The 11,930-nt window shown below is 42.5% G+C and overlaps 1 protein-coding gene across 3 annotated transcripts in view; it reads left to right on the top strand.

Annotated features, from left to right (window-relative positions):
- The first annotated feature begins 4,476 nt into the window (after positions 1 to 4,476).
- EPC2 (enhancer of polycomb 2) overlaps positions 4,477 to 11,930 on the top strand; it is a 71,149-nt gene continuing 63,695 nt past the window's right edge. The window contains exons 1-2 of one of the 3 annotated variants that reach the window (XM_075609422.1): positions 4,864 to 4,954; positions 11,489 to 11,636. In XM_075609422.1, the coding sequence (XP_075465537.1) occupies positions 11,631 to 11,636 (6 nt within the window). In that variant the 5' untranslated portion in view covers positions 4,864 to 4,954; positions 11,489 to 11,630. Of the gene's footprint in view, positions 4,955 to 11,488; positions 11,637 to 11,930 lie in introns of all 3 variants that reach the window. The other 2 variants (XM_075609423.1, XM_075609421.1) reach the window with 2 other exon arrangements.

The raw sequence follows: 11,930 nt of genomic DNA, 5'->3' as shown, positions 1-11,930 counted from the left end.
GCTCCTAAATGCTGAAGGGTAAGTATCTACAAAAATGGAAATGGATTGAAAAATAGAATTAGTGCTGACAGAGTGACTCAGTGAGTAAAGACACTGACTTTGTAAACAGGGACACTGAGTTTGAAGCAGGGAACCTGGTTAAATTCTTGATGTCAGCTCCTTGTGACCTTGACAACTCACTGTATCTCCCTGTGCCTCAGGCACCAAAAACATAGATTGTAAGCTCATCTGGGCAGGGACTGTGTCTGTAAAAATCCTATGTGCTGCATACTGTCCAATGTACCGTAATTGTGAAGCGCTTTTAATCCCTTTGTGAGGAAAACTATATATTATATAAAGTTTTTTTTTTTTTTTTTTTAAAGTGCCCGAGATAGGGGGCTTATCCAAGACATTATATATTTTAAGTAAAATATAGAAAAGATCAGTTAAGTGATTTTCTTATTGCAGAATCCCTCTTATCTGTAGTAAAAACTCCCTTCTGAAGCTATAGATTGCAACTTATCCACTTTCTTTTCAAAAAGGCCTGTGGAGTCAGACAATAAATATATTGTGAGCTTGGTTATGTCGTTGTGAATGAGCCTAGATGTTAGCCGTCTACTTTGTTTTCCTTGAACGGTATGGGCTTTTCTTCTTTGTACATATTTTTGTCACTACTCTGTGGCTTATTTTGCAATACCTTCGAATAGATCAGCACATTTATGCTTTTTAGCACATTGTAGTTTTGACTTGTATTTTTTCTTTTGGTATTATCCCCTTTTCTATAACAGATACAAAAGGAGGGAAATAGGCAAGAAGCTGCCAGTTAAGTGACCTGTGCCGTAAGTTGTTAATTTCTTCAAGTTTAGTCCAATAAATGGTTTACCGTATACAGTATTAAGCATAATAGTTCAAATATAGATTATTTTTTTTTGATGGTGGTAGGTAAAGACGGATGTGTTATCTCCCTGATATGAAGTCAGTGTCACCGACTAGTAGCATAGCAATGGCACATTTCAATGGCAGTAAATTTCCATTCAAATAGCTTTTGTCAGAACTCCCAAATCTCACTGAATATTGACATCTGTTAATATGTTAAATGCAATTTCAATTTGTCAGGGAATTTGTTCACATGCAGCTAGATTTCTAGCATAACATCACAAGTATACCTATTTTGCAGGTGCAGTACCTGCTTTTGGGGTACTGTACCTACAGGAGTTTGTATATCTCCTGCGGCCATTTATATTTAGTTATAAAATAATTTCCCGGGAAAAAAGTACATTGAGTTACCAATCATTTTCAAGTATGTCCTGTGCATAAAGTATAGTTGAAAAACATCACAAATTACAGTTACAAGCATGTTTAGAGTAGAAAACGGCTGAACTCTTGGAGGAACTTAGACAGAAAGCAGATTTAAAGCACTCATGTATATTCTCCCAGCAGTCGGGTGATCGGTACAAGAAGGAAGAGCGACCGGATTCTTTATTGAGCCTTGGGACTATAAGCAGGTTTCTGGAGGTGGATCTAAGGCGATAAGTGCTGTGTACAGTAGGGATGAGAAGACTGTTTAGATAATTAGGTAACTTGTCCAGAAAGTATTTGAAGGTGAGACAGGAAGATGCACATTGCATCTGAACTCAAGGGATAGCCAACGTAGTTAACATATCACAATGGTGGGTGTTGTAGCTCAGAGCTTTCAGCTAATTAGCGCAGCTGGCAACATAATTACTGCAGATGATCCGACAGGTGATTGTTTAACGCTTATTGTGTGTGTATAGGTATATACAAATGAACATTACACAGAAGTTATATTTAGAAGTATACCTACAGAAGATTTTGACTTACTTGGAAGCACTTCTATCCCATGCTCATTGAGGAACCTATTTTCGTGTGCTGTATGAAACGCAGGAGGACACACCAGAAAGTCTGGCTGTTTAATCATATATGCAATTAAGAACTTGCTAATGCCCTATATGGGACAGTAAATACACCCCCTAATCTTTATATTGTATAGCATAACAATCTGAGAATTCACATTCCACATATAGATAGTGGAGGAGGACTTACCCAGGCGATCTAATATAAAGTTTATAATAGCTTGAAGCCATAATCTGTTAACTAAACCCAAGAGAACTCTGTGGAAATGTTTGTGTTCAAAGCACTATCACCTTGTTTTCTCTCGTCTTCCACATATCCACTTTGGATGGGCTAAGTTTATGCGCCAGAGGAGATCTCTATCCACTATTTGCTTCTACTTTGGAGGGACGTGGAATCCCCTCTTTTGGACTCTGGCTGCTGGACTTCAGTATTAATCAGGACTATTATTCTTATACGGGACTTTCCATCCAATAACTGAAAATGGGACATTTATACACAATTTTTTGTTTATTCTATTGTATGTTTATAGAGTTTAATTTGTTTATTAATTTAGTCACGTTATCTACACTATTCACTTTATTTAATTGATAGTTAGTGGTTGCCACAACATATTTTGTTTTCCACTTAAAAAAAGCAACTTTTTTTTAGTGATAAAAATGATGATTTTCTTAAATCTCTAGTATTTAAGGTGACCTTGGGAAACGTTTGGACCACAGCTAGGAGAGTTCAATTGTAATGTCCCAGACACGCAATATTTCAAATGCTCATACCTCCTGAATCAACGTTATGTAAACCATTAAACAATCCAGTTGGTTTCCTTCAACTAATCTAAGCACAACAAAAGCAAACATTTGGCTTCTTTTGTCTCTTTAGGTATTAATTACAAATTGCATATTTTGGGGGGGCATCTGAATGGGGAAGTGTTTGTCAATCAAATGTTTTCTTTAGCCTTATCCCATGTCAAACATGGTGGCAAAATATCTTTGCACCTGGTTCCAACGTAGGTTGTAATACCTTTTAGCAATCTATTAAATGTTTTATGGATTAAGTTGTGGTGTACAGAGCTTTCAAAACCTCATAGGCTTCTTCAAATGAAGGACATGTATGGAGGTTTCCAAAAGCTCTGTACGCAACTAAATCTATGAAAAAGTATTATGTTAGTCCACTAAAAATGTATCACAACCTACATGGAATCAACTTTCCCCCAGGACCAATAGAGCTACTAGAACTTAGAGGTCCCTTTCCCCACATGATTGCACCATCCTGCAGATGAATGCAGTTAGTTATATGCAAACCTAAAACATATTACACAGATTTGACATCCAAACTTCTCATCTCAGGAACTGAGCTCTCCTGCACGGGAGGAATCTTGCATTTCCACTCATTTTTCCAGAGCACAAACCATTGTGTTAAATAGATCACAAGCCTCGTGTTAAAATACCTTTGCACCATGGGTTAAAATAATAAATTGTGACGTCTTCTTGCTTTTCACCACTCACAAAATAGCATTTTTTTTTTACATTTGGAGGCCTAAAATTCAATTTGAAAGTCAATTATTTATTAGTCATAATTAATCATTATTAATAATGTGGTTTCTACCTCCTGTTCTGCCATTAAAACTGACAAGTAGCTTCCTCCTCTTATAACAGTTTATACCTGCCCAGCACCACTGCTCTCCCCTCCTGCATTGCACACACACACCTCCTGCACCACACACACACACACACACCTCTCCCCTCCTGCACTGCGCGCGCACAAACACACACAGCACCACTGTTCTCCCCTCCTGCACTGCACATACAGCTCTCCCCTCCTGCACTGCACACACACACTGGCAGACACACAGCACCACTGCTCTCCCCTCCTACGCTGCACACACACAGCACCACTGCTTTCTCCTCCTGCACTGCACGCACACAGCACCACTGCTTTCCCCTCCTGCACTGCACACACACAGCACTACTGCTCTCCCCTCCTGCACTGCAACACACACACACACACACACACACACACACACACACACACACACACACACACACACACACTGCTCTCCCCTCCTGCACTGCGAGCACACACACACACACACACACACTGGCAGACACACAGAACCACTGTTCTCCCCTCCTGCACTGCACACACACAGCACCACTGCTCTCCCCCACTGCACACACACAGCACCACTGCTTTCCCCCCCTGCACTGCACACACACAGCACTACTGCTCTCCCCTCCTGCACTGCAATACACACAACCCACTGCTCTCCCCTCCTGCATTGCACACACACACACTGGCAGACACACAGCACCACTGCTCTCCCCTCCTGCACTGCACACACACACACACAGCACCACTGCTCTCCGCTCCTGCACTGCACACACACAGCACCACTGCTCTCCCCTCCTGCACTGCACACACACAGCACCACTGCTCTCCCCTCCTGCACTGCACACACAGCACCACTGCTCTCCCCTCCTGCACTGCACTGCACACACACAGCACCACTGCTCTCCCCTACTGCACACACACTGGCAGACACACAGCACCAGGCAAGCAGGTCCGAGAGCGCGCGCGCCGCCGCCCCGCATGCTGCGCGCGCACCCCCCTCCTCCTGTGCCGCCGCGCGCGCGGGGGCTGCTGGGAATCGCTCGCCGCCTTGGTAATGTCCGCCATGTTTGCCATGGCGCAGGGAGCGGATCGAGCCAACAAAACCCGGATCTAGGCACGACAAAGAGGCCGCCCGTCCCGCCGCTTCCCGCCCCCTCACCGTGCCCCCGGGGGATCCCCATGAGTTCGCAGGGGGCGAAAACGAGCGGCTTCGGGCAGTCCTTGTGACGGATTATTTTACGTGTATATATATTATTATTCCCCCTCCTCCCCTCCCCGGCTGCCGGGCGCTGGTTGTGCTTATTTTTATTTTTTATTTTTGTGGCGAGGAGAGGCGATAACAATGAGCAAACTCTCCTTCCGGGCGCGGGCGCTAGACGCCACCAAACCTCTCCCCATCTACCGCGGCAAAGACATGCCCGACCTGAACGACTGCGTGTCCATTAACCGGGCCGTGCCGCAGATGCCCACGGGGATGGAGAAGGAGGAGGAATCGGTATGTATCTTTTGTTATCGCGCTCTGTGTAGGGGGGGGGGTGTATTATTTTCCTCTCCTCTCTCTCTCGGCCCTCCCCTCCATTCCTCCCATCCCTTCCCATTGTAAATAAGAGAGATTGGGATTCAGGAAACCCGCATACGCCAGGCGGGACACGCAGGGGTCGCTGTGCTGCCGGCCGCTCACGTCAGTGTGGGGTTGGCGTAAGGGGCTCCCCGTGCGTACGTAGTTGGCGGGAGACGCCATGTTTGTGCGGCCCAGCCTGGACGTCAGAGTGCGGCGGGGGCGTAAACAGCGCTGTGAATAGCCAGGCTCCGGAGTGGCAGCGGCTGTGTGCAGCTGGGCATATCTGAGCGTGTGTGTATTGCAGCAGCATGCATTTATTCTCCTGAGCTCCCGGCTTGTGTGTGTGTTGTTGCTGCAGCATGCATTCTCCTGAGCTCCCGACTTTTGTGTGTGCTTGTGTGTTGTTGTTGCTGCTGCTGCTGCTGCTGCAGCAGCAGCATGCATGCTCCTGGCTTGTGTGTGATGTTGCTGCTATAGCATGCATTCTCCTGAGCTCCCGGCTTTGTGTGTGTGTGTGTGTGTGTGTTGTTGCTGCAGCATGTCCCCTCCAGAGCTCCCGGCTTGTGTGTGTGTGTGTGTGGTGTTATCGCTGCAGCATGCATTCTCCTGAGCTCCCGGTGTGTGTGTGTTGTTGCTGCAGCATGTGCCCTCCAGAGCTCCCGGCTTGTGTGTTGTTGTTGTTATCGCTGCCGCATGCATTCTCCTGAGCTCCCGGTGTGTGTGTTGTTGTTATCGCTGCAGCAGCATGTATTCTCCTGAGCTCCCAACACGGGATTCGTTGCAAAATAACACCTTGGCAGTGTTGGCTTTTTCTTCCCCAGAGTAAACGTGTTGTCACATCGGTACTTGAGATGCATGGCTTGACGCGTGAGGCTTGTATTCAAACTACATGGCATAACGTGGGTGCTATAACATGTGCAATTACGTTTATTGTATGCTGCTTGCATACAGGTTTCAAGCGGATGTTGATACACTAAATAAGTTTTTCCGTGTAGTAGTTTTGGAGACTGAAAGCAAGTAAGTGGTCTCTGACCTGGTGTTGCAAGCATACATTTTTTCAATCTAATGTATTAGCGTTTTGTACTTCGTTACCCGTTGTTGAAGATATTTGAGAAACAAATCCATTGAGTTAAACATATGTACTGTATCACGGTTTATTGCATAGATTATGACCAACAGTCAACTATAAACTCGTTTTCGTTTTAAAGCTTTCGTATGTAACCAGCCTACAGCAAAGTATGCTTTGTTTTTATGAATCAATTTTGCACTCGTGTCGTAACACATCCGATGTGCACTGACAGAGGGGTGTAAGACTGTGAAATTAATATTTACGCATATTCTTTTAACTTGCAAGTTTGTATTCGGTATCTGATAAGTAGAGGTTTTTTTTGCATGGGGATCGGTGTGTGTTGGAGGGTGACAGCAAACGTACGCCATATAACAAGCCTGGTATTAAATGCACATACTGTTCTATTCAATAGGAACGAATTGGAGATATATAGATAGATATATCTATATCTTCAAGTAGTTCCTATTGAATATAACATTATGTGCATTTAATACCAGGCTTGTTATATGGCGTACGTTTGCTGTCACCCTCCAACACACACTGATCCCCATGCAAAACTGCTCTACTTATTAGATCATATACCGAATACAAACGTGCAAGTTTGTGTATGTGTATAACTGGGGAGTCAGGCGTCCCTCGTGTCAGCACCATCTCCGTTGCTCGCGTAGTGTGGTAGTAAGTAGACCCAGATGGATTTCTTGAATGAAAGTAACCTCATCCCTCCCGCTGAGCGCTCATTGGCTCTGTATGATTCTCGCTGTCACAAGTTGCCGCCAGCGTCAATATTGACTCCTCCTCCGCAATGGATCCGCTGTTTTGATTGGCTGCATCCATCCGTCACCTTGCTTCCCTGGACACGATACGTCCTAATCTCAAAGCTTTGCTTGATGCCAAAACCCACAGCTATACTATCGTGGCCGGGTAGGAGAGCAGAGACATGCATTCGAAGCTTTTGCTGTACCATGCATTGTGGTAATCAGGAGAAGGCAGAGTTGATTAAAACACACATAAGGACACTACAGCTTCACATTACTACATTTACAGATAAATGCAGTAGTAATACAATATGCCAAAACGATGTTATCAGACCAGCATAAGAGCGTATGGTTGGACATATCTATGAATAGTTTATATTGGTACAATGAAGAATGCTCCACTCTGCACCTGATCTAATTGTCTAGAAGACTAATAAATCTCTGCTGCACTGGTTATTTGAATGTTTGAAAGGCATTACAAGAATCTGAATTCCTTTTCGAGAAGTGGGTGTACAGACTGTGAACACTTGTTATTAGCTAAAGGTGGAAATATGATTAGAAAGGAGCTATACTTCCCTCCCCCCTAATTTAAGATGATGTAATTAATTTTCTTTTATTAAGATAAATTCTAAACAAAGTAATATAACTAAGGATAATATTTTATTTATGCAGGCTTTCTAGTGGTTATTTATTAGATATTTTCTTGTTGCTTCAGACATTGAGATATGCCGGTAGTTTGTATTTGTAATTGTCAGTTGTTTATCCAGTCTCTTGCATTCACAGGTTATTGGCACAATTCAACATTTATTTATTTACTTGGCACTTCAAGTGTTGTGTGGTGCTTCTATTCCTGCTTTGGTAGCTTTAACTAAAAATGTCAATGTCGAACAAGTGACCCACAGAAGATGGGATGAGCTTGGTCTGTTAGGTATTTCTAATTGATTTAGCAATTTGGCACACAGCACTAATAGTCAGCTCAGCCCTCATGTAGCAGTTTAGTTGTTTAGCACATTTACATTTTCTATCTTGGCATCCATAATATATTTTTAATGTCTTAGGCCTGTGTCATGGTTTCTGTATTGTGTGTTTGTGTCTGTATGCACACCCTGCATTCATGTTTTCTCATTTACCCATACACTGACACATCACAATCTGTCACACTCTGCCCTGGCACTGACAAGTGTGAATATAAGCAGACATTTCTCCTTCCCATGTTCCAACTCTGCAAAAGGCACAGACACTGTGCACACCACATAAACTAAATGGCCCGATATAACTGACACTGTAATGTGCTTTCATTGCACCCCCATCTTATGTGGAGCAAATACTTATATAATGCTCTATATTGCTATAGTTGATTATTCATGCTCTATATGATATGGCCTACTCTTACCTGTCTGCAATCTACTTGGGGGCATTTTATGTATAAGTAATTTGTCATAGGTAGATATTGTACTTTAAGAAACATCGCTGTTAGTTTGCACTCACTCATGAGATGCCATTAAGTACAGGATTTCTATATATATATTTTTTCTTCTCACCACTGCTTACGTTTCCTGCTTTTTAGTTCTATAGTTTGCGTCAGCCGAGGGTAAACCGGGAGCAGGGGGAACATTATGGTCTGCATGGCCATTGATTCTCTGTCCTGCTCATGAAATGGAACTGCTGAGGGGAGAGGGGAGATTAGAATTGCTTTATTTAACAATGTGCATCCTTCTCCTATCCCCACGGTTCATCTAAAACTACCCACCAGTAACCGGTCCACAGGGGTGAAAATGGAAAATGTTATGTAGTAATCTATTAGAATACTGGACTGCATAATTAATGAGGTTTGTTAAATTGTCTTATATAATTTGGATTTATAAGCGCGCGCGCGTGTGTGTGTGTGTGTGTGTGTGTGTGTGTGTGTGTGTGTGTGTGTATGTATATATATGTATGTGTGTGTAATATATGTGTGTGTGTGTATATATACTGTATATGTGTGTGTGTGTGTTGTAAATGTTGATTTACAGTGTAAACTCTGACTTGGTAGCTGTTTTTTGCTCTATTATCGTAAGATATATATATATATAGTTATATATATATATATATATATATATATATATAGTTATATATATATATATATAGTTATATATATAGTTATATATATATAGTTTTTTTTAGTTAAATCGTTGACATGGAGGGGTTGTGTATAAATCATTTCACATGTTTGGGGTGGAGAATACGGAACATATTTTGATACCGGTCCATAATATTGCTCTACAGTCAGAATACATTTGTAAATATTTGTAAAAAGAGCTCCAATGCTTTTTTTTAAGAGTGTGTGGCAATCTAATTTGTATTTGTGTTTGTCTTTTTATGAGTTTGGTAGTTTGAATGTGCTTGTTTCTCATATAATTTAGACGAAAATGGGACTTTTGGGGGATGCAAATTGTGGTTACTGCAGAAAGTTACAAACTTTATTTAGCAATTTCTGCTTTTGGACTTTCTATCAAGGAAGATCCTAATTCATTGCTGGAAAGGGGTTTGCACGAAAATCAGCAGCCCCACATGGCTGAAGAACTTTTTTTTTTGGTCCTACTGATAACCCTATCGCATATTCCGTGCAATTCAGGGGGAAAATGTATGGTTTTGTGCTAACGAAACAGTTATTGAACAGTATTGGTTATTAAACAGCACAATTACCTATGTTACACGTGCACAGATAACTTTTAAATTGTGGGTCCTTAGATTAAGGTAGATATTGAAGGTTAAACTGAGGAATGTGCTAGAATTGCTGTTTTGGTGCCTGGGGTAAAATGAAGACCTGGTTACTCTCCCTGTATGAAACTAGTGAACTTTTAAAACATGTGTCAAAACAGGAGAAATATATTGGTCACTATTCCATCTTTATTCAAAATTGTGCAGTCCGGAGCCACTAATTGTGATGTTCTTGTTAGAATGTTAAAACACTATTTGTATTGCCCAAGTCTTTATCATAGCTGGTTAGTCATGGGTCCAAAAAGGTTTGCATGGACCCCAGCACAATTTAATGGCACTTCCTTTGCACTGGGATAATCTAATAATGTTTTAGGTGCCATCATCTTGTGACTTTGGGAGATTCTTGTACCTCCACAAAATTAGATCGGAAGCAACTTGTAGGATTCTCTGTTTTGCCAAATTGCTGTATCCAACACTTCTACCTATTTTTGTTTTTCTCTTAGGCTCAACTCAGACAGGATGCAATGTGGCACGTTCGCCGCTTTGGTGTGTAGGAGTTTTCAAACTGAAAATGACACCTGGCGGCGAAGTACAGCGTTGGCGCCGCTGCACTTGAAGGAGACAACTGTAGTTGTAATTTCAAGCAGCAGCAGCAGCACACATACACACACATACACACACATACACACACATACACCCAGCAGGGCCCCGGGAATACGGCGGGTTCCGTTCCAGGGGCCTGCCATATAGTGAATCCGGCGATTTTTAGTGATTTTGCATGCACAGAACGGCGTTTTCGCCGTTATGCGTGGCCTATGGTCTGCGTGCGCAAACAACGGTCTGCGCATGCGCGATTCGAATCAAAGATGGCGGCCCCCTTCTCGGTGCCGCCGAGAAGCGGGGCCCTGGTGTGTGTGTGTGTGTGTGTGTGTATAATCGCGTCATTCTGTCTGCTGGGGATGAGCACACATCGGCCAGCAAAGAGGCGGGGTAGTGTAGCAGCCTGTCTGAGCTCAGCCTTAGGCTGTGCTTATTGTGACTCGACAGCGGCGCCGCGTCAAAACAAATGCATTGCTGCCGTCGTGTGCGCTTATAGTAAGTGCGACGAGACGGAGCGACGGCTTGGTCGTGATCACTGGAAGTCATCTCAATTGGATTTTTCCAGCGACCGCAGCCTGACGTCGTCATTGCTGGCACTATAAGAGTAGCCTTAGTCTGTGCTTATAGTGACGGCAACGCTGACGTCACGCTACGGTTGCTAGAAAAATCAAATTGAAGTGACTTCCAGCGATCGTGACCGCGCTGTCGCTCCTACTATAAGCGCGTGTGACGGCTTCAATGCATTTTATTTTGAAGCGACGTCGCTGTCGCCGGCACTATAAGCGCAGCTTAGAAGAATTCTGTACTTGATTGTAAACCGGAAATCTCAAACCATAGATTGAAAAATATAGCAATGTGTTTCATTTTGCAGTTTAGTTAGCATGCTACTATACCTACTCCACTGTATTTAGAAATGTATGAATCCCATACCTTTTGGGAAACTTCAATGAAAGGATAAATTCAACATTTTAACTTATGGGATATAAATAAACACCCTTATACTTATTTGTTTTTAAGAATAAAAGAAAAAAAAATCTGTTAGAAGCATGATTTGTGTACATTATCTGTTTCTGTTTCCTTTGCTGCATTACTAATACTTCCTTTTACCTGTTCATTGTGTTGTGGGGGGAGGGCATAAAATTAAACAGAGCATACTGGCGCACACGTGATAGGACTGTACTAATCAGACTTTCCTGGCAGTTCTTTTTATGTCAGACTCTGTAGGGCTGCACTTGAGATAAGAAAGTGACCGGATAAATTTTTTATAAAGTGCTAATTTACTCTTCCTTTTTTTTTTTTTCCTTCCTTCCTTCTGCTTCCCCCTTTATTTTATGTGTTATAAAGTATAGGAGAGGAGTCCTGGAAAAGGAGTCATTGCTTTCCGTGAAACAGTAACCTTGGTTATCTAGCACCTAACTGTAGTGGAAAGGTAGCCCCACACGAGCCCGAATCTGCATTACAGAAGCGGCAACTTCATTTAGTTTCCATGCAGGTAGAAATTTCATATCTCTAATATCTTATGTTGTCACACAACGTCTGTATTTAGAAAGGAAACCTATTTGGGCATGTAATTTGTCACTATTTGGGGGTTGGAGTAAAACTACTTTTCTGGAATACTTTAATAGTCACAATGACCTAACCAGTAGAAACCTTTCTTTCTCTCTCTTTCTCTCTTTCTCTTTTTTTCTCTCTCTCTCTCTTTTTCTCTCTCTCTCTTTTTTTCTCTCTCTCTCTCTTTTTCTCTCTCTCTCTTTTTCTCTCTCTCTCTTTTTCTCTCTCTCTCTTT

Source organism: Ascaphus truei, chromosome 7 (genome assembly GCF_040206685.1).
Source record: "Ascaphus truei isolate aAscTru1 chromosome 7, aAscTru1.hap1, whole genome shotgun sequence".
NCBI lineage: Eukaryota > Metazoa > Chordata > Amphibia > Anura > Ascaphidae > Ascaphus > Ascaphus truei.
This window is presented reverse-complemented; position numbering and strand designations above follow the sequence as displayed.